This window comes from Narcine bancroftii, chromosome 12 (assembly GCF_036971445.1).
Source record: "Narcine bancroftii isolate sNarBan1 chromosome 12, sNarBan1.hap1, whole genome shotgun sequence".
Taxonomy (NCBI): domain Eukaryota; kingdom Metazoa; phylum Chordata; class Chondrichthyes; order Torpediniformes; family Narcinidae; genus Narcine; species Narcine bancroftii.
Genome location: NC_091480.1, coordinates 5242592 through 5266793, shown reverse-complemented (window position 1 = coordinate 5266793; position 24202 = coordinate 5242592). Strand labels below are relative to the sequence as shown.

Here is a 24202-nt window from a genome sequence, read left to right as displayed (position 1 = left end):
GTTACCTTGGATACACGTGCCCCATTTGGGCCCCTGTGATCCACCAGTGATGATTGGCCAGTTTCACTGCTCTTATGGTGGCCTACGTAAATGGGCATTTCATCCTGCATGATGCTTTGCTGGTCGTCGGGTTCGACAGCCATTTCCTGTGTCAGCCCGAGGTGTGGGCCGCGGGCCACTACCGAACCAAACTTATTGAATTCTTTGAAGAGATAACTGAGTTATTAAGGATAATGCAGTGGATGTAAGAAACCTAGATCGACTTGGGGACATAATCTCTGGATTTGTAGAATGTATTTATCCAAATAGGTAAGGTGTTGTAAGTACAATTAAACCAGCCAGCTATTAATTGGAAAATAATAATGAGAAGATAAATACAGTATCTTAGAAAACAAATACAGTAACAAAAATTAATTACATGTAAAAGCAACCCAAGCACTGAGGTTCCTTTCAGGAAGAAAAAAAATTAAGTGGAAAAATTCAAAATATTTGTTAAATCTTGGACAAAGTGTGCAGTTTGAATCACAAAATAAGGAAAACAGAAAGGGTACACAAAAGTTTACAAAATTAATATTGAGGATATGGAGTGACAGTGGAACCCTGATTTAACATGCCCTGACTTAATGAGATTCCAGATATAATGCGATGAGCCATTGGACCCTTTTTTTGCTCTTCCGGAAATGAATTTTTTCCAAAATGGAAAGCTTTTTTCATTGACATGAAAGATAAGTTTCATGCACTTGATGTGATCAAGAATAAAAGTCAAACCCAAGTTGCACGAGTCCTCAGCATACCTGAATTGACACTTCGTGGCTGGAAATCTCAGGAAGATAAGTTATATGCGTCACTTTGGAAAGTCGAGAAAGAGGCAGGACTAAAGGCCAAACACATGAAGGCAGCCAAAGACGCCAGCCTCGATGACTCTCTGTACAAGTGGTTCGTTCAAGTGCCCTCAGAGGCCTTCCAATTTCGAGGCCTATTCTCAAAGCTCAAGCCGAGAAATTTGACCAGCTGATCAATGGAGAAACCTCACAGTTCAAAGCCAGCAACACATGGCTAGACCGGTTTAAATGTCATCATGGGATTTCTCAAGTGTTAGTGTCTGGAGAAGTTCGTTCACCCAACAGTGCCACTACCAGCGACTACCTGGCAAAACTAAAAACTCTCTTAGAAGAAGGTGGCGAAACAGGCCTCTGCTACAAGATGATGCCACACTGCAAGCTGTTAAGCAAAGATGACACTCATCATTGAGGGGTTCAAACAAAGATCATGTGATATTGTTGTTTTTTTGCTAACAAACCTGGAACACACAAGTTAAAATTACTTATGATTGGCAAATTTCACTCGCCCCACTGTTTCCACCATGTCAACGTGAAGTTGTTACCATTTGAGTACACGCATAGCAGCAATGCCTGGATGACCAGTGTCATCTTTGAGGATTAGTTTTACAAAACTTTTGTCCCTGCCGTCTGCGCTCATTTGCGCATGCAAAAGCTAGAGCTCAAAGCTCTTTTGCTTGACAACTGTCCCGCCCACCCAACAGTTGCCAACCTAGTAAGCCGTGACGGAATGATCCGAATTTCTTACCTCCCAAAGCACTCGTCATGTAAGATCCATCCTCTAGATCAGGGGATCATCTCTATGTTTTTTTTTTAAATTTTTTTATTTTTCACACCATAAATCACATTAGCCATGATATACACTATTTCTTTTTCACACATATACAGTGACTTTTTCTCCCCCCCCTCCTCCCAAGCCACCCCCCCACCCCCCCCCTCTCATCCATTTTAGGTATACAATCTAGGTTGCATTAAGCCAGTCAGACAATGTTGTCATTCAACAAAATTACACCAGAAATTCTACTGAGTCCATTCTTTTCTTTCCTTCTCCTTCCATCAACTTAGGTAATGTTTGTCCCCGGTAGGTTTTCGCTATTGTATTTAATGTAAGGCTCCTATACTTGTTTGAATATTTCAATATTATTTCTTAACCTATATGTTATTTTTTCTAATGGAATACATTTATTCATTTAAATTTAGTAGTTTCTTCCTTTTTAATTTGGTTATGTATTCCATTAATATTTAAAGACATATAGTTCAGCATAGCCCTTTTATATTTTGTTTATCTTCTCTTTCCGTTTTTCCATTATTACCTTTCCTCCTTTTCCATTTCTGTTTTCTTATTTTCAACTCTTTATAAGACAACATTTCTACAACATCCAACATTTTCCTTATTCTCCTATTTCTATCTTATTTATCCCCAATCTCCCCTTCACCTCCTGAGTTGTCCTTAATCCCTTGTCGGACAACCACATCTCCCCTCTCCATTTGGATTTGCGAATCCACTCGCAAGCGTCAACTGATTTTGCAGTGGCCGCTATTTCCCCCCACCCCGCCTCCCCCAGAAAAGATTTCACTTTTCATATGTCACAAAGGTCACTCTTTTAATTCCCTCCTTATTCTCTCTATTCCATTACCTTCCCTTATTAATTCTTGTCTATACTATCTATATTTTCCTCTAAGTACAGATACATTCATGTATGCTCATTGTCTCTATTCACTCTTATACCTCTTTACCCGCATACATATCAATCGTGATCATTTTTACTCTCATTACCCGTCTTCATCCCTCAGTCTATTTTTGTCTTTACCCACATACATATCAATCGTGATAATTTTTACTCTCATTACCCGTCTTCCTCCCTCAGTCTATTTTTGTAATTGTTCTGCAAATTTTCGTGCTTCTTCTGGATCCGAGAATAGTCTGTTTTGTTGTCCTGGAATAAATATTTTCAATACCGCTGGATGCTTTAGTATAAATTTATACCCTTTCTTCCATAAAATCGCCTTTGCTGTATTGAACTCTTTTCTCTTCTTTAGGAGTTCAAAACTTATATCTGGATAAATGAAGATTTTTTGCCCTTTATACTCCAGTGGTTTGTTGCCCTCTCTTACTTTTTCCATTGTCTTCTCCAGTACCTTTTCTCTTGTAGTATATCTTAGAAATTTTACTACAATAGATCTTGGTTTTTGTTGTGGTTGTGGTTTAGAGGCCAATACTCTATGTGCCCTTTCTATTTCCATTTCTTGCTGTAGTTCTGGACATCCTAGGGTCTTAGGGATCCACTCTTTTATAAACTCCCTCATATTCTTGCCTTCTTCATCTTCCTTAAGGCCCACTATCTTTATGTTATTTCTTCTGTTATGGTTTTCCATTGTATCTATTTTTTGAGCTAGTAGTTCTTGTGTCTCTTTAGTTTTTTTATTAGATTTCTCCAATTTCTTTTTTAAGTCTTCTACCTCCATTTCTGCTGCTACTGCCCGCTCTTCCATCTTGTCCATTTTCTTTCCCATTTCTGTTAAGGTCATCTCCATTTTATTTATTTTCTCTTCTGTGTTGTTTATTCTTTTTCTTAAATCCTTAAATTCCTGTGTTTGCCATTCTTTAAATGACTCCATGTATCCTTTAATAAGAGCAAGTATATCCTTTACCTTGCCTTTCTTTTCTTCTTCTATTTCCCTGTACTCTTCCTCTTCCTCTTCTTCTTCCTCTGGGTTGACCATCTGTTGTTTCTTTGGTGCCCTTTCCTTCTCTTCTTTCTTGTTTCTATTGTCTTCTGTGGTCTCTTCTTGCTGCAGGTGTTCTGCAGCTGTCGTTGCCTGCTGTGGAGATCGACTCCCCAGCTGGTCCCCCCTCCCGCTGGTGTGTTTTTTTTCATGCGCATCACGCATGCGCGGTTGCGCACTTTTACTCGGCTCAGCGAGCCATTTTTGTAGTCCATTATTTACCGACCTGAGGGAGCGGGTTTCTCTCTCCGCAGCGGGCCTCTTCGGGCAGGTAAGGCCTTCACCTTTTTCCTCCTTTGTCTTCTCTTCCTCTCTTCTTGCCGTTGCTTTCGATTTTTCTTTTTTTGTCGCCATCTTCTTTCCACCTTTATACTCACTTTTCTGTAACTTTTATTTCTGTGCCTTTGTATTTTCCTTTGTTTTTCCCGACTTTTCTGGAGAGGGCTGGAGTTCACCGTCCGGCCACTACTCCATCACGTGACTCCTCCCGGATCATCTCCATGTTGAAGGAGATTTACAGGCGTGAATTAATTTGTAGAATTGTTGATGAATCAACAATGCTGGAAGACTGGAGGAGTCACGTGATGGAGTAGTGGCCGGACGGTGAACTCCAGCCCTCTCCAGAAAAGTCGGGAAAAACAAGAGAAAATACAAAGGCACAGAAATACAAGTTAAAGAAAAGTGAGTATAAAGGTGGAAAGAAGATGGAGACAAAAGGAGAAAAATCAAAATCAACGGAAAGAAGAGAGGAAGAGAAGACAACGGAGGAAAAAGGTGAAGGCCTTACCTGTCCGAAGAGGCCCGCTGTGGAGAGAGGGCCCCACTACCTCAGGTCGGTAGAAAAAGAACTACAACAATGGCTCACAGAGCCGAGTAAAAGTGCGCAACCGCGCATGCAAAAAAACACACCGACGGGAGGGGGGACCAGCTGGGGAGTCGATCTCCACAGCCGGCAACGACAGCTGCAGAACACCTGCAGCAAGAAGAGACCACAGAAGACAATGGAAACAAGAAAGAAGAGGAGGAAAGGGCAGCAAAGAAACAACAGATGGTCAACCCAGAGGAAGAAGAAGAGGAAGAGTACAGTGAAATAGATAAAGGGAAAGGCAAGGTAAAGGATATACTTGCTCTTGTTAGAGGATACATGGAGTCATTTAAAGAATGGCAAACACAGGAATTCAATGATTTAAGAAGAAGAATAAACAACACAGAAGAGAAAATAAATAAAATGGATATGACCTTAACAGAAATGGGGAAAAAAATGGACAAGATGGAAGAACGGGCAATAGCAGCAGAAATGGAGGTAGAAGACTTAAAAAAGAAATTGGAGGAATCTAATAAAAAAACTAAAGAGACACAAGAATTACTAGCCCAAAAAATAGATAAAATGGAAAATTATAACAGAAGAAATAACATAAAGATAGTGGGCCTTAAGGAAGATGAAGAAGGCAAGAATATGAGGGAGTTTATAAAAGAATGGATCCCTAAGGCCCTAGGATGTCCAGAACTACAGCAAGAAATGGAAATAGAAAGGGCACATAGAGCATTGGCCCCTAAACCACAACCACAACAAAAACCAAGATCTATTGTAGTAAAATTCCTAAGATATACTACAAGAGAAAAGGTACTGGAGAAGACAATGGAAAAAGTAAGAGAGGGCAACAAACCACTGGAGTATAAAGGGCAAAAAATCTTCATTTATCCAGATATAAGCTTTGAACTCCTAAAGAAGAGAAAAGAGTTCAATACAGCAAAAGCGATTTTATGGAAGAAAGGATATAAATTTACACTGAAGCATCCTGCGGTATTGAAAATATTTATTCCAGGACAACAAAACAGACTATTCTCGGATCCAGAAGAAGCACGAAAATTTGCAGAACAATTACAAAAATAGACTGAGGGATGAAGACGGGTAATGAGAGCAAAAATTATCACGATTGATATGTATGTGGGTAAAGACAAAAATAGACTGAGGGATGAAGAAGGGTAAGGAGGGTAAAAATGACCACGATTGATATGTATGCGGGTAAAGAGGTATAAGAGTGAATAGAGACAATGGGCATATGTGAAAGTATCTGTAATTAGAGGAAAACATAGAGAGTATAGACAAGAATTAATAAGAGAAGGTAATGGAATAGAGAGAATAAGGAGGGAATTAAAAGAGTGACCTTTGCGACATATAAAAAGCGAAATCTTTTCTGGGGGGGGCTGGGTGGGGGAAAAGAGCGGTCACTGCAAAATCAGTTGACGCTTGCGAGTGGATTCGCAAATCCAAATGGAGAGGGGAGATGTGGTTGTCCGACAAGGGATAAAGGGCAACTCAGGAGGGGAAGGGGAGATTGGGGATAAAGAAGATAGAAATAGGAGAATAAGGAAAATGTTGGATGTTGTAGGAATGTTGTCTGGTAAAGAGTTGAAAATAAGAAAACAGAAATGGAAAAGGAGGAAAGGTAATGATGGAAAAACGGAAAGAGAAGATAAACAAAATATAAAATGGCTACGCTGAACTATATGACTCTAAATATTAATGGAATACATAACCAAATTAAAAGGAAGAAACTACTAAATTTACTGAAAAAGGAAAAAATAGATATAGCATTTGTCCAAGAAACACACTTAACTGAATTGGAGCACAAGAAATTAAAGAGAGATTGGGTAGGACATGTAACAGCAGCATCGTATAATTCAAAAGCAAGAGGAGTGGCTATATTAATTAGCAAAAATGTGCCATTTAAAATAGAAGAGGAAATAATAGATCCAGCAGGGAGATATGTTATGATAAAATGTCAGATATATTCAGAGCTTTGGAATCTACTTAATATATATTCACCTAACGAAGAAGATCAAAAGTTTATGCAAGATATCTTTTTGAAGGGAGCTAATACACAAGGGAACATACTAATAGGAGGGGATTTCAATCTGAATTTGGATCCAAATATGGATAAAACGGGGAAAAAAATTAACAGGAAGAACAAAGTAACCAAATTTATAATTAAATCAATGCAAGAAATGAAACTTGTGGACATATGGAGGAAACAAAACCCAAAAGAAAAGGAATACTCATACTACTCGACTAGACATAAAACATACTCAAGGATAGACCTATTCCTGTTATCAGCCCACATTCAAGGGAGAGTTAGGAAAACGGAATATAAAGCTAGACTATTATCGGACCACTCACCCCTGTTATTGGCAATAGAGCTAGAGGACATCCCTCCAAGAATGTATAGATGGAGATTAAACCCCATGCTACTTAAAAGACAGGATTTTAGAGAATTTATTGAAAAACAATTAAAAATGTACTTTGAAGTAAATACGGAATCAGTGGAAGATAAGTTTATACTATGGGACGCAATGAAAGCATTCATTAGAGGGCAAATAATAAGTTATGCAACCAAGATGAAGAAGGACTATAACCAGGAAACAGAGCAGTTGGAAAGGGAAATAATAAACATAGAAAAAAAATTAGCAATAAAGGAAGATACAACCAAAAGAAGAGAATTGGCGGATAAAAAAATAAAATATGAAACATTACAAACATATAAGGTGGAGAAGAATATAATGAAGACAAAACAGAAATATTATGAACTAGGTGAAAAAACACACAAAATCTTAGCATGGCAGCTTAAGACAGAGCAAACTAAGAAAATGGTATTGGCAACAAGGAAAAAAGACAAACAAATTACATATAATCCAAAAGAAATTAAGGAAAACTTCAGAGAATTCTATGAACAATTATACCGAACCGAAAACGAAGGGAAAGAAGGGAAAATAGATGAATTTTTGACTAAAATTGAACTACCAAAACTACAAATAGAGGAACAAAATAAATTAACAGAACCATTTGGAACAGTAGAAATACAAGAGATAATAAAAAATTTACCAAATAATAAGACACCAGGAGAGGATGGACTCCCAATAGAATTCTACAAAACATTTAAAGACCTAATAATACCGCCCCTCCTGGATGTAATCAACCAGATTGATGAGACACAAAACTTACCAGATTCATGTAAAACAGCAATAATTACAGTGATACTAAAACAAGGGAAAGATCCACTCTCACCAGCGTCATATAGACCAATATCTCTGCTAAACACAGATTATAAGATAATAGCTAAACTATTAGCGAACAGATTAGCAGAACAGGTACCGAAAATGGTAAATTTAGACCAAACTGGATTTATCAAAAAAAGACGCACAACAGACAATATTTGTAAATTTATTAACTTAATTCATGCAGTAGAAGGAAATAAAGCACCGGCAGTAGCAGTTGCTTTAGACGCAGAGAAGGCCTTCGACAGAGTAGAATGGAATTACTTGTTCAAAGTATTGCAAAAATTCAGTTTACCGGAGAAGTATATTAATTGGATTAAAGCATTATATAAGGGACCGTTAGCGAAAGTGACAGTAAATGGACATGTATCAAAGCAATTTAACTTAAGCAGGTCAACGCGGCAGGGATGCCCACTATCACCATTATTGTTTGCGCTAGCTATAGAACCACTAGCAGAATCGATAAGAAGAGATAATAATATAAAAGGAATAAAAATAAAAGACAGGGAATATAAAATCAGTCTGTTTGCGGATGATGTGATAGTGTACTTAACAGAACCAGAACTATCAATAAAAGAACTATATAAGAAATTGAAGGAATATGGAGAAGTGTCGGGATACAAGATAAACGTAAATAAAAGTGAAGCAATGCCTATGAATAACGCGGATTTCTCAAAATTTAAGGAGGAATCCCCATTCAGATGGCAAACGCAGGCAATAAGATACCTAGGTGTGCAAATAAACAAAAATCTAGGCCAATTATATAAACTCAATTACAATCCACTAATGAAAAAATTACAGGACGATTTAGAGCATTGGAAAGAGCTACCACTAACACTGATAGGAAGGATAAACTGTATTAAAATGAACATTTTTCCAAGGATACTATACTTATTTCAGGCATTGCCAATACAACTGACAGAAAAATTCTTCAAAGAGTTAAAGAAAATAATAAGGAGATTTTTATGGAGAGGGGGGAAACCGAGGATAGCACTAGATAAATTAACAGAATGGTATAAACAAGGAGGCTTACAATTGCCAAACTTCAAAAATTATTATAGAGCCGCACAATTAAGGTACCTATCAGATTTTTATCAAACAAGGGAAAAACCAGACTGGACGAGACTAGAATTAGATAAAATAGGGGAAAAGATACCTGAACACATATTATATAAATGGGACGAAAAATTGGTACAACATAGAACTTCTCCAGTATTACACCATCTCCTCAATATATGGAAGAAGATTCATGTAGAAAGAAATAAAATAAATTACCAAATACCAAAACTAATATTGACGCAAAATAAGCTACTCCCTTTTACAATAGACAACCTTGCCTTTAGAAAATGGGAAAAAAAAGGGATTAAAAGAATAGAAAATTGTTTTTCAGGAAGTAGATTCTTATCCTTTGAACAAATGAGAGATAAGTACAATATAACTGGAGATACAGCGCTGGCATATTACCAACTGAGATCCTACTTGAAAGATAAATTAGGAAACAACTTGAGTTTACCAGAGGGAAGTAACCTTGAATATGTGATTACAGATACAATGTTAATCAAAAGATTTATAAAAAATATGTATATTAAACTGCAAGAAAAGGAGAATGAGGAAACAAATGGTAAAACTAAACAAAAATGGGAACAAGATTTAAATATAAAGATAAAAAAGGAAACATGGGAGAAGTTATGCTCTGGAACGATGAGAAATACAATAAATACGAGGCTGCGTATGATACAATATAATTGGTTACACAGACTAAACATTACACCGCAAAAGTTAAATAAATGGGACCCAACAGTATCTGATAGATGTTTTCGATGTAAAAAAGAAAGGGGAACAACAATTCATGCAATCTGGACATGTGAGAGAGTAGAAAAATTTTGGGATGATCTCAATCAGATATTAAATAAAATAACAGAAAACAATATACCAAAGAATCCAGAGATCTTTCTCCTAAGTAACATAAAAAATAAAGAATTTGGAATTGACTTGGAAGATGCACAAAAAAGATTTGTCAAGATAGCCCTAGCCGTAGCAAAAAAATGTATTATGTCAACCTGTAAATTGGAAGATAATTTGAAAATACAACAATGGTATATAGAAATGAATAAATGTATTCCATTAGAAAAAATAACATATAGTTTAAGAAATAATATTGAAATATTCGAACAAGTATGGGAGCCTTACATTAAATACAATAGCGAAAACCTACCGGGAACAAACATTACCTAAGTTGATGGAAGGAGAAGAAAAGAAAAGAATGGACTCAGTAGAATTTCTGGTGTATTTCTGTTGAATGACAACATTGTCTAACTGAATTAATGCAACCTAGATTGTATACCTAAAATGGATGAGAGGGGGGGGGTGGGGGGGTGGCTTGGGAGGAGGGAGGGGGGAGGAAGAAAAAGTCACTGTAAATGTGTGGAAAAGAAAAAGTGTATATCATGGCTATTGTGATTTATGGTGTGGAAAAAAAAAAAAAAAACAATGCTGGAAGACTATCTGAAACTTCAGGAAGTTTGCTACTTAGGTGGGAACGGCTGGACAGCGTCAGCTCCTCATGGGTGGAAAAATGCTGGGAGAAAAGTCTGGGTCCAGCCTTTTCAACATGAAAATCCACCAAGGAAGATGATAATGATGATGAGCAAGAATTCTATGGCTTCACAAATGAAGAGGTGGGCGAAGCAGAGACGCTGTGTGGAATTAGCAAAGAAGATTTACACCAGTGATATTCTGTCAATGACGATTGCCCAACATAGGAGCACCAGACGGAATCTGAGATCGTCTATAACGTTACTATAGCACCAGATCCCGAACCACAGGAGGATAATAATGAGGAGCATCCACCCCCACCCCCAAAATTGTCTGAAGTCATTGAGTTCCCTGGAGCTAGCCTAAGTTGGGTGAAGACCCAGGATGTGGAGCACATAAAAATCCTTCAGCTCAGAGGAATTTTGGATTTCGCTTGCAGCCGGTCACAAGCTGTGTTCAAGCAATGAACACACCATTTCTTTTTTAAGAAATAAAATGATGATTGTAAGAAATAAAAGATGATTGAAAGTACAGGTATTGTACGTGTGTTTTTGATTCTTTTGAAACCGCTGTATTTTATGAACCTCGATTTTGTGCGATCTACTTTTTTTTGCGATGTGACCCCAACTATTGTGTCATAACAGGGTTCCACTGTATATCCATCTGAATAGAACAAAACTATTGATGGGCAACCAAAGAGAGGATTTTAAAATGATGGAGTGAAGGAAAAGAAATCCAATTGTAGGATAAGTAGACCTAAGATAATCACTGAATAATCAAGTAAGGAATTTATGAAGAATTACTTTACAGAGTTTGAGAATATGCATTCTTATCAGAGGGAGTGGTTTAGTAAGGGTGTATTTACAATTAAGGCATTTCAGCACAAGAAAGAGGTGGATCTCATCGTGGGCAGAATAGGTTGTAACACAAAGTTCAAAGATCAGATATATTGTCAGAGTACATACATTATGTCACAAACAATCCTGAGATTCCTTTTCCTGTGGGCCAGGCATATATCCTAGTGACGACATGAATAGCATCTTTTAAAATTGGTTCAATTTCTGCACCTATTGTTTTTAATTTCTATGCTAAATCTAGTATATATCTGATCAGTGAATGGGACAGCATTGCAAATTAACAGTGTATACTTACAGATGGTTAACAACTTCTTGGGCATGTGATTGGCAAAATGTACCCTTTAAACTGGCAAGCTGTGCCATTCTAACATCTACAGTTATTATAGCCAGGGAAATGCAGGTAATGCAGTATTATTTCAACATCGCATTTGAAAAGCTATGGAAGAAATTCTAAAATAATGCACAGGTGGAATATTTTACTCTTTTGATAGCATCACTCATGATATAATATTCAACAGAAACTTTTGACCAGGTGTAAAGTATGAATTATGGGTTTGTTTTTCCTGTCATTTATAGTAATTGCATTAGATGGAAGGCAGGCACAACTGGAGACAAATCAATTGCTATCACTTCCATGTACCTGACAAGCAACAGCGTAAGGCTGGATTGACCAAGACTGCTTAGTTGAGAAATTAAGTCAAACCTGGAACAGGAATAAAGAGACAACTAAAAATTTCCAACTATAATCTGGATACATTCAGAATGTTAACACTTTGCAATTTTTTCTGCCAATGAATCATAAGCAAAAATAACAAAAGTCACAAAGGAATATTCGGGGTAAAATTTTCATCAGTAAATGTAAACTTGTGCACAAGCAAGTTCTTTATAGTGTACAGAACAAAATAGGTAGATATGAAAAAAGTCATTTGATGAAACAACTGTGAAGCAAATTATAAGATCCATTCCTGATGGCAAAGGTTTAATTGAAAACTGCGAACGCTGAGATTCCTTTTTCCTGTGGGCACGGCAGAATTACCACTAATTGGCAGTGCAAAAAATATTCTATATACAGCGTAAACAAATAAATGTAAACAGACAACGAAAGTAAACAAACTGACTGTGCAATACGGAGAGAACAAAATAAAATCAATAAAGTGCACAAGTAAGAGTCCTTAAATGAGTCCCTGATTGAGTCTGTCTTTGAGGAGTCTGATGGTGAAGGGGTAGCAGCTGTTCATGAACCTGGTGGTGCGGGTCTTGTGGCAAATATACCTCTTTCCTGATGGCAGCAATAAGAACAAGAAGTGAGATGTAGATCTTTGATGATTGCTGCTGCCCTCCAATGGCAGCGTTCCCTGTAGATGATCTTGATAGTGGGGAGAGTTTTGCCTGTGATGTCCTGGGCTATGTCCACTACCTTTTGGAGGGCTTTATGCTCAGGGGTATTGGTGTTCCCATTCCAGACCGGGATGTAGCCAGTCAGCACACTTTCCACCACACCTCTGTAAAGATTTACCAGGGTTTATGGTGTCATAGCAAACCTCCACAAACTCCTGATGAATTCGAGGTGCTGATGTGCTTTCTTCATGATACCAATGGTGTGTTGGGTCCAGGAAAGATCCTCCTAAATAACCTAAATGTGCTCACCCTCTCCACCTCCTCGATTCCCCCAATGATCATTGGATCGTACTCCTCCGGCTTTCCTTTCCTGAAGTCAACAATCAGCTCCTTAGTTTTGGTGACATTGAATGCAAAGTTGTTGTTGGTGCACCATTCAGCCAAGTATTCAATCTCCCTCCTGTATGCTGATTCCTCCCCTTCCTTTATTCAATCCACTACCAAGGAATTGAAGAAATGATCATTAATAGAACCAGACAACACTACACCACAGAAACAGGCCCCTTTGGCCCTTCTAGTCTGTGCTGAACCATTGCTTTTGCCCATCCTTGGTCCCACTTAGTTTCTGGTCCTTTTCTCCTTTCTTCCTGCCACTGTCCAGCTGATTTTGGTTCCTTTATCAGTTGCCATTGCATCATTTTCTTTCAAAGTTTGCCTTTCATACAATTAGATATATCTTTTAGGTTTTTTTGCCAAAATGTTTTACATCCAATTTTTTAAAAATGTAGTCATTTTTACAATATAGAAAACAAGGCCATCATTTAAGACACAGTGGCCCTTTAAACAGAAATGTGATAATGACCTGTTTAGGTGGTGTGATAAATATTGGCTACGTTACTGGGCAGAATTACTTTGCTTGAAAATGACATGATGAGATCTTTAATGCAGAGATGCACAACATCTGGACGGCCAAATATTTATTCCTGGCTTGATCTAGAGCCCGTCACAAGCTTTGGATAGAAAGATAATCCTACTGGTCCACTTGAAAGAAATGTACTGATCCCTGCTGGGATAAGCTTACTTGGTTTTAGTTAGATGAACTTCAGAAGCAGTTCTGTTTATTTTTAAACCATAAGACACAGGAATGGAATTAAGCCATTCGGTCCATTGAGTCAGTATTGGCTTTTCGAAATGGCTGATTTACTATTCTTTTCAACCCCATTCTCTTGCCTTTTCCCCATAACCCTTGATTCACCTCCTAATCAAGAGCCTATTTACCTCTGTTATAAACATACCCAATGGGTTGGTCTCTATAGCCATCTGCGACAATGAATTCCATAGATTCACCCTCCTCTGGGTTAAGAAATTCCTCCATCTCTGTTGTAAAGGGACATTTTTGAGACTGTGGCCTCTGGTCCCAGGCTCCCCTACCATTGGAAACATCTTCTCCAAATCGACTCTGTTTAGGCCTTTCTGTATTTGATCAGTTTCAATAAGATCCCTCCTCATTCTTGTAAACTCCAGTGAATACAGACCCCGGACCACCAAACACTCCTCATACAATAACTCCTTATTTCCAGGTTTTGTTCTAATGAACCTCCTCTGGACCCTCACTGATGCCAACATACTTTTCCTGAGAGAAGTAGCCCAAAGCTGATCATAACACTCCAAATGCAGTCTGACTAATGCCTTATTAAGTGTCATGTGACAATAATGAAATCTTTACCTTTTATATTACATCTCTGCTTTTATATCCTATCCCTTTGGAAATCAATGGTAGATTTCATTTGCCTTTCTTACCATTGACTCTACCTACAAGTTAACCTTTAGGAAATCTCCGCCTCTGATTTCTGAACAATGTCCATTTAGAAAATATTATTTGGTGTTTTATGATGTGCCAATATGCAATCTAGCTGAACTGAGTTCAGCAAATTCATTTGTAAGCTTACAGCATCAAGGTTTGTGGGAGATTATGTTTCTAACACATTAGGTAAATTTAAATTCTGCAGTTTAATTTTTTTCAGTAGCTTGAATTGAAAATGGTCAAAGGTTATGGAAGTTTCTTTGTGACCAGATGGTTAACCAGAACCCACACAAAAAAAACTGAACAAATTTTGTGTTGACCATTAGGAGCAGAGAAGGATGACATTTTCTTTTAGTAATTTGGTTTCATAAATTATAATAAAAATGTGAAGCCAAGTTCACTTTAAGTTACACATTTTTTGTTTCATTTAAACTAAATATTGTACCTGTAAACACTCCCTCTTACATCTAAGTTTTATATAGTTCTGATTGTTTAAAAAAACAAAGAGCAAATTTTTCATTTAAATTTTAAAGTTTCCAGGCAGTGGTGAATATTGGAACTATTTTTCCTTTTTGTGGAAATATTGCATTAATTTAAAAAGGACATTATGGGAGTACTGCCTGTAGTCTAGCAGTCTCACTGGGTTCCTCCCACATCCCAAAAAATGTGCTGGAACATTCATTGATTGCTGCAATCTACCCCTGGTGTGGAGGTGGGTGGGAGAAGAATTGGAGGAGAGTTGTTTGGCATGTAACAGAGAGTAACTTGCATAAGTAATGGAATGGGGTTGATGGAATAGTTTTGAGTCCTGGCACTGACTCAAATTTGTACCTTGAGGTTCATGACTAAAAATCAATCTCTAGATAGGTGTGGTTTAAATAAAACCTGTTTCACAGTAAATGGCCATCAGAAATGATTTGGGTAGTCAGTTGGGTCTTGCCCTCAATAATGATTTAATGTCTCATCCAAAAGATGGAAATATCAATAGTAGTGCTTCCCATGTACTGAACTGTTGGGTCAGCCATGATTTTTTTCCTCAAGTCTCAGAAGTGAGGCATTAAATAGGCTCAGTTGAGAGTGCTATCCACCGAGTCCACAGCTTAGGAGAGCAGCAGCTCACCTATATCCTTTCTCTTTTCATTCCCTCTCCATTTTTGCTCAGCCTTATAGTTCCATATTCTAGCTTTGATTAAGTGTCATCACATGAAAATATGATTTATCTTTTACTTTCTGCACTTTCCTTTTATTGCCTTTTCCAGCTGTTGTAGGTGATGTTTGTTAATCCTCTTGTATAACATTGCTGCTTTCTACTGAAGTTGAATTGAAAATGGCCATAAAGACAACTTTATTTTCTACAGCAAAAGTTCAGTTCCAACTATAACAGTGTGTTCTGGTTTTTACAGATAAAAGTATTAACAATGAACTTGTTTATTTTCAGATTAGATCTGGGAGGAGGTCCAAGAATAATCTGACTCAATGTTTGCAGTCAAGAGATGTGTTCTGATAATCAGTACTCTGATTAATAATACAGCAATCCAATAAAACTACGATGGAAGAACATTTGCACAAATTCTTACTAATTCTCAACCCAAACATTTCTTAAACCCTTTGTTCATCACCTTTTGCCTCTGAAACAAACAATTGCAATGTGAACCAAGTTGTTATTTTAACTGTCCAGTTAAAAGCTTTCAAAATCAAACTGAAGATTGGAAATGATGAAGTCCCAAATGATTGGTATTGGTGAATTCATGAGTTAAATCTCCAGGAAGAATCACTGACTGTTATTACCATGAGAAAGAGGCAATTCCACTTTTTGCTCTCTTACAATGAATTTTGTTGGAAATGACTATTCCTTGACATGAGAATTTGGAATGGCATGCTCTCAGGAAATAGGACCCAACAAGAGTATGACCTTAATCTAGGGATATACAAATTCAACAAACACTCCAGGGCAGGCAAAACTTTGAATACAACCACTGATTTTGTCCAAAAAATATTAAACCTGCTATAAACCAATATATTTTACTGTCATATTTGATACATTTGTCAGTGGCATCCTTTCTTGGCTAGAAATAAAAAAAAGACTCCAAAAAACTAGAAAAACATCTGACAATTGAGGATAAAAAAAATAGCTCAGTGAATTTTGAGAGAGAGAGAGAGAAATCTATTGCCCTGGACCCCAACGCTTTTAAGAAAGGAAATAGTTTAAATTGGAATGTTGCCACTATAAATTTTAAATGTTTGCATGCCATTAACAATGTAAATGTTGATATGAGTACACACTGAACACAAGAATTTTGCTGGTACACAAAGATATTACAAGATACTGAGGTGAGCAGGGGGATTTCATGGCATTATTCCTATCTTGAATGCTAGACCTCGTTGTTTCTGGTAATTGTGTAGCTTTAGAAAATTGCATGCATTTTGCTCATGTCTTCTACAGTTGCATAATCAAGAATCAGCAAAACATACCTTGCATAATTGCAGAAACACCCCCTATAAATTAGGACTCTAGTTCCATTTATGGCTTGGCACAATAACACATTAAAAGAACTAACTCTATCGTAAATATCCCTCCCAACAGGTTGGTCACCAGGTTTACTTCAGCTAATATAAAATACTGTAGATACTGGAATCTGGATCAAAATGCAAATGAAAGAGGAACTCAGTGGCTTGAGCAACATCTGTGGGATCAAATGAATTGCCAACATTTTGGGTCAAGATCTTGCATCACGATTGACAATAAAGGGGGAAGATTGTTGATATACTGAGGAGTAGTGGGGAGAGAAGAATGAACCAGGGACCAGTAAGTGATAGGTGGATCGTGAAGGGCTACCCTTCCTCCATCTGGCTCTTACCGTCCATCATTTCTCAGCCTCTTTGTTCCACCTGCCATCTATCAACCCCTGTCCTCCTCTCCCCATTTTCTTTATATTGTCAATCTTCTCTCTCCATTCTCAGACCTGATGCAGGTTTTAAGCCAAAACCTGCCCCTCCAACACTGCTACTCATCGAGTTCCTCTAGCAGGTTTTCTTATTTTGGTTGGATTGTGGTTTGCCATTTTGATTGAGCAGTTTTGTTTTTATGCTTTGAAGTATGAAAATGACAAATAAAGTAACTCCTACTCTGAATGCCATTTTGGACTCTATCAGGTCCAGTTATTCAACAACAAATAATGAACATTTGTAGAAATCCAGGGGTGTCCAAGAAAAAATTATTACATGTTTGCTTTCACCTTACAAGTACATTGACAGTAGACCCATCTAGAATCAACTCATAGGAGCTATCTGATTCTACTTCAGTAATTTAAATGTATCCAGGTGACTAATCTGCCAATATCCAGCACCAATCCCTTGGATCCAATTTAATCTGGTCTTTTGAGCAGCCAAGAGGGACATCAAATGAAAATGTACAAGGTTTTTATAAAACTTAATGTCATTGGAACAAGACAATCCAGGCCATGCTAGGCTGGCGACAATCTCCCATAAACCAGCCCATAACATTTTCTGACCTTTGAACAACTTTGCTAAACTTAAAACCCTCCAAAGTCACTTCCTAAATCTTAGCTTGCCCAACTTGCTATCTCAGGAGAGAAGTTCTATTGGAGGTGTAGGTTGTGTGGTAGGGTGGGGGAGAAACTCAAAGGTCACCTGTATTCCCCTCAGCCATACAATGCCATGGCTAAATTGGTGGCTGTGACACAACCTAGTAGATCTGCTGCCTTAATGTCAATGATCTGGGTACAAAATAAAACTGACCTCTGGTGGTATCTCTGTGAAGCTTGGATTTTCTTCCTCTAATCATGTGGGTTTTCTCCAAATGTTCTGGTTTCCCTCTGCATCCCAATGACTTGTGCTTAGTAGGCAAATTGTGAAACTAAATTGTGCCTTGTGAACAGGTACATGGTAGAGCCTGGGAGAATTGATGGAATGTGGGAGAGTACAGAGGGAAAGTAAGTGGGAGAACGAGCTTACATGAATGGCCTCCCTAATCGCTGTCAGAAAGTATGAACTATAGTTTGCTGCTAGTTTTGTCTTATCTACCACCTGTCTGATTCCAACCCACAACTTCTTCAATGAAAAATCGATTCAAACTTTAGAGATTACAATGCATAGATACTTGTAGTAGGGAGGAATAAAGTGTTTAATGTCACAGAAGTTTCCACTTTCCATGTATTTGTTTAACATTTTGTCATCACCATTTCTCCCTCCCTTTTTTCTTTCTTTCTTCACTGATTTGTTTCTTTCCCTTTGCTTTACTCCACTCACTCTGCCTTTTTCTTCCCCTCCCGTCTAACAGCCTATCCAGGACGCTCCATGACCTCATTTCAAGGTTGGTAACATTATCTGCCTCTTGCATGGTCAAGCCCAACCTTCCCATTGTAACAGAATTAAAGGCAATTGAGCAAATGTGCAGCTTGCTTGGAGAACTGCCACTTAAACCTTTGGCAGTCAATGGTTTCTGCAATCAGGCTTGAACTGTCACATCTCCAGGCGACTCTGTGTTTGTCTGTCTGTTAGGTTCACTGACCATCATGCTAATAAGTCTCTACAAAGTACGTAGGATAGTGTGCTTTGATGTTTTGACCAATAGTTGAACAGTGTGGAAGAATTTGTTTGAAATCTAAGAATGCTGAACAAGTCCAGTTAACTGCCAAAACCAAATTAATAAGCGGAGATTAAATAAGCCATTTTGTAAGCTTTATGGAAATGATTGATCCTGAATATAAAATATTTAATTTGTAAAACAAAGGCAGAGGATTGTGTTATGCCACAGTGGGGCTGCAAATTATAAAATGGAATTGTACTACTGCTGCATGACAAAGTAACAAATAACCTATGTTAGGACAGGAGAGGTGGCGGTGGCTAAAAAAATAATCGTAACACTCAGGATAAGGCTACGAACCCAACTGGGGGTCCTGAAGTGTGGTTGCAGGGGATTGTATTGTTGGGAAGTGTAGAGGGAGTTTTATTCTGTAACTAATTTAAGTTATACTTTTCTAAGAGGCAATGCTGTAAAGCACAGAGGGAGTTTTACCCTAGATTTAACCCATGCTGTACTTGCCCTGTGGCATTTCATACTGACACAAGGTGAGAAAAGTGAAACAGGTAACAATGCAACGGAGTCACGGAAAGCAAAATTTCACTTAAAGCTAGGTCAATGGATGAAGCTCTGTGATTGGATGTTCTGTCATTTCTTTGTAGGAAGCAAGAAGAACACCGTGTACAAACTCAAATCCAAATTCAGATTATATGAAGTTGATTCAATGCCCTTTTACAGATGCTCATTACAGCTGCTGATTGGATGCAGCACTGTGAAGTTACCTTCACTAATTTTCCCTAAATTGCCATATACAAGTTGTCTGTCACTTTAGAACAGTCTCCGTTTCCAAATCATTCATTTGGGTGAAACAGTTCCATGCTTTGGCCTTATAGCCTGGAATCAGACTATGTGCATCAGCAAGAAACTGGTCAATATGTTCTCCAATAGGTTGCAGTCAAGGGCATGGGTCTCTGAGAGTGCATTATTCTTAAAAGCTTGAGAGATTAAACTTTCCAAGGATGAGGGATTGTTTAATCACAATAGACATAACAAAGATCATAGAAACAAATCCATCCACATTCCTTAAACAAGATGCTGGGGTTGAGTGCAATATACGAAAGTGCTCGATAAACTCAATAGGTCATAGCATCCATAGGAAGTAAAATGTAACCAACGTTTCAAGCCTGAGTCCTTTGTCAGGAATCAGGTATACGCTTGAATAAAAAGGTGGGGTGTGGGGTGAAGGAGAGGAGGGAGGAAAGGGAAGGGTGAGGAACACAAGCTAACAAGGAAGAGGTAACAATTTCCTGTAATCTTCTCCAGTTAACTGAGATGGATTGATTCAACATCATGGTCATTCACTACTTCTGAAGTTTTTCCTTCATTGCCAATTGTGGGAGAGTAGAAGAGAAAATAAAAGCTGAAAATTGATAGGGGGAAGAGGACAGAGGCTTAGAAGTGTAGCTCTCTGTAGGAGAAAAAAGGGAATGGATGGGGAGCTGGAGGAGAGGAGGCAGGGATAGGGAAAGAGAGGAGACAGATGAGGAAAAGAGAGGAAGCAGAGGAGGGAAAGAGAGGAGACAGGATAGGGAAAGAGAGGAGACAGGATAGGGAAAGAGAGGAGGCAGGATAGGGAAAGAGAAGACAAGATAGGGAAAGAGAGGAGATGATAGGGGAAGAGAGAAGACAGGGGAGGGAAAGAGAGGAGACGGGATGGAAAGAGAGGAGACGGGAGGGAAAGAGTGGAGACAGGGGAGGGAAAGAGAGGAGGCAGGATAGGGAAAGAGGAGACAGGATAGGGAAAGAGAGAAGTCAAGATAGGGAAAGAGAGGAGACAGGATAGGGAAAGAGGAGACGATAGGGGAAAGAGAGAAGACAGGGTAGGGAAAGAGAGAAGACAGGGGAGGGAAAGAGAGGAGTCGGGATGGAAAGAGAGGAGACAGGAGGGAAAGAGAGGAGAGAGGGATAGGGAAAGAGAAGAGACAGGATAGGGAAAGAGAGAAGATAGGGGAGAGAAAGAGAGGAGACAGGGATAGGGAAAGAGAGGAGACAGGGATAGGGAAAGAGAGGAGACAGTGTTAGGGAAAGAGAGGAGACAGGGGAGGGAAAGAGAGGAGACAGGGGAGGGAAAGAGAGGAGACAGGGGAGGGAAAGAGAGGAGACAGGGGAGGGATAGAGAGGAGACAGGGGAGGGAAAGAGAGAAGACGGGAGGGAAAGAGAGAGAAGACAGGGGAGGGAAAGAGAGGAGACAGGGGAGGGAAAGAGAGGAGACAGGGGAGGGATAGAGAGGAGACAGGGGAGGTAAAGCGAGAAGACGGGAGAGAAAGAGAGAGAAGACAGGGGAGGGAAAGAGAGGAGACAGGGATAGGGAAAGAGGGGAGACAGTGATAGGGAAAGAGAGGAGGCAGTGATAGGGAAAGAGAGGAGACAGGATAGGGAAAGAAAGGAGACAGGATAGGGAAAGAGAGGAGACAGGATAGAGAAAGAGAGGAAACAGGGGAGGAGGTTAATGGCAATTGGAGAAGCTATTACTGATGTTATCTTTAAATTGATAATCATTCTTCCAATTTTCTAATACACTCTTCGCAAAAAAGGAAATATGTGATGATGAATGTCATGCAACACAATTATCTTCCTCGGCCTTTTTGATATTCTTCAATTGATTGTCTCGCCCTATATTACAACCATGAAAATATACCAGAAATATTTCTTAGGCACAAAAAAGATCTTGAACATCTTAAAGGCATAAATGACACTATAAAATTGCAAGTTATTTCTCATTTGAAATAGGAAGAATACAGGCATTGATGGTTCACAGATGTCATTGATCACAAATCAATGTTGTCCATCACATCTCACTGATCACACTTGCCATTCTCCATCTTAGACAGCATTTATTTATCTCCTACTTTTCTTGCAGACACATCCTCTTTCTTGACATTTTAATTTCTTAGTGTTCTATTCTAGCCGCTCTATTCTATGGTCCATTTACTCATTTCAAATGGAAATAAAATCATGTATCTGCTAGAAATATGAACTAAAGAGTTAAACACTAGAAACATTCAAGAGATCAGGCAACATTCTTGGAAAGAAAGCAGAATAAATATTGTCGGTTTATTTCTCTTTTCACTGATGCTGTTGAATCTGCTGAATGTTTCCAGGACTGTCTTTTTAAAAAAAAACTTTTATGTTCCACTAACCCAGGCCTTCCCAAATTTTTTAGTTCATGGAACCCTTTTGGGAAGCATTTGGAAATTGTGGAACCCTGTAGTTACGAACCAGAAGTAGAATGGTGTCAACTTCCAGTTCAAGCGTGGTTGAGTCTAATTTAAATTAAATTATTATTCTTAAACAGTAAGCAATAAAAGGCAGTGCTTGCAAAATATCATTTCTTCAGAATTTGATTATTTTGTTTCAACTGAATATTAATCAAATTGCAAATACAAATATCACCAATCTCCCAGACCCCAAATGCCTGCCATCACCGACCCGCCAGAAGTGGGTTTACAACTTGTTCCCAGCCTCCCACAGGCCAGATCTCCCAACACCTCTGATGCAGATATCCACCTTGGCACCAGCTGCCCTCAGGTGGAGCTCCGACATGGGTTTTCATTCTGGCCTCTGGCTCAGCTTCCAAAACCTCCACCGCTAACCCCCATCCCTGCCAACCAGGTGCTGGATCCACCATCGCCTCCACCAGTGACCCCGACTGCAAACATACTTTAGCCGCTGGTGCCTCTATCGACGCAGGTCCCGGTCCTGATCAACACCATTCCAGCACCCACACTGACTCTATCATCTGTTCCCACACCAATCTCAGCGAGAAGAAGGGAGCAAGTGAGCGAGGGGGAGGGAGTGAGTCAGTGACTGGGGGGAGCGAGTGAGCAGGTAAGCGAGAGGGAGGGAGGGGGAACACAAAAACCACAGAGAGCCAGCAAAAGCCATTCCCATTGTACTGCACACGTGGAATATCTTTCAGTTTAATTTTTTTTAAATGTGGCCAGCCTCACGCCAAAAGAAATCTGATTCTCATTGGTTGAAAATGGCGTCTTGAGGCCTGACATCTGTGCTGAAGTCTGTGCTTCTGACATCAGGCCTCAAGACGCCTTTTTGTTTTGTTAGGCCTGAGGCAACTGTTTACTGCCTTTGCAGAAACACAGAAATTTAAACACAGGGAAAAAGTAATTTAAAGTAAAACAGTTTTTCTACCCATTTCTTCCACGGAACCCAGTTTGGGAAATGCTGCACTAACCTTTTCTGTCTCTATTCTCTGTTCCAATTCCTCACTTTCTCTGTTTTAGTCTCTCCTCTCTGCTTCTGTCATTGATATCCTTGTTTCAGGATTTCTGTTTGATTTCTTGGTACTCTCTTACCTCTTTAGGTTATTTTGACCACTTTTCTGTACTTGGGGAATGTTATTCTCATAGTTAGAACTTCCAATTTATTTAAATTGTTCAGTAGATTGAACCAAATAGTGTGATCCTTTGCACTATATATTTCGATCTATCAACATTTATATCTATCCAACTGGTCACTTGAATTATTACAACCCAATAACCCAATCAACTAATTCAAAATGATGAAGGCTCAAGCCCAAAATGTCAGTTATTATCTCTGCCTTTGCTCCATAAAGTACAGTTTGACCTGCTGAGTCTCCCCAACATTGTGTGTTTTTACTTCAACCACAGTTTCTACAGAATTCTGTTTTACCCAAAAACACAGAATCAGCTATCAATCAAACACCAAAAATATGATTGATATTCCTTAGACAACTGATGTATATAATCAACCCATGAATTTATGGGTCACCTTGAAATGTTTAGTGATGTCTTAAACAGTTCAATCACAATTAAGATAAATAATCTATTTTTATCTTAACTTCCATATCCTTAGGAGATCCCTAAAATGTGCTGGCCATTTATTACACATTTTCTTTAAAACATAGAGACATTCAGCAGTTGATTATTAGGTAAAACTCTGAAAATGACCAGCTAATTTGCTTTTGGTGGTTATGGGATGTGTATTGGCAACAATAGAGGGGAAAAGTCCCTGTATTCTTCAAAAGTACCAGGGTTTTATTTACAAAGAGTAAAAAGGCATCAGTTTAACACCTCAGAAGAAAGGCAACAGAACCTTGTCCTTATTACATCTGGGGTGGGGGGTGGGGGGGCAGGACAGATGTCCAGGAAATATAGAAGGTGTGGCTAAGGAATTATTTAATGGCAGTAGAGGGGAAGCCACATTTTCTGAAAAAGCAGGCATCTCAGTGTCCTGGAATGGAAAGTCTCATCCTGAGCGCAGATGTAATTGAGACAGAGGAAAGGAGTAGAATCTTTACACGAGTCAGGGCAGAAAAAGGTGTAGTCAAGGTAACTGTGGGAGTCAGTGGTTTTATAAAAGATGTCTATAGACAGTTTGTCTCCAAAAATGCAGACCAAGAGATTGAGAACAAGATAAGTTACCAGAGATGGACCAAGAGAATTTGTTGAGATCCTGGATGGT

The 24202-nt window shown here is 38.7% G+C and overlaps 2 protein-coding genes across 5 annotated transcripts in view; one reads left to right on the top strand and one right to left on the bottom strand.

The window, feature by feature from the left end:
* The window catches only part of LOC138746838 (zinc finger protein GLIS2-like), a 274859-nt gene that overhangs the window by 203267 nt on the left and 47390 nt on the right, over positions 1–24202 (bottom strand). The gene's annotated exons all lie outside the window — the stretch shown is intronic.
* Positions 1–24202, top strand: part of srl (sarcalumenin) — an 87197-nt gene that overhangs the window by 48514 nt on the left and 14481 nt on the right. The window contains exon 5 of one of the 2 annotated variants that reach the window (XM_069904650.1): positions 18457–18489. The exons of the other annotated variant lie outside the window; for it this stretch is intronic. Within the exon in view, the coding sequence (XP_069760751.1) occupies positions 18457–18489 (33 nt within the window). The remainder of the gene's footprint in view (positions 1–18456; positions 18490–24202) is intronic. 2 annotated transcript variants of the gene reach the window in all.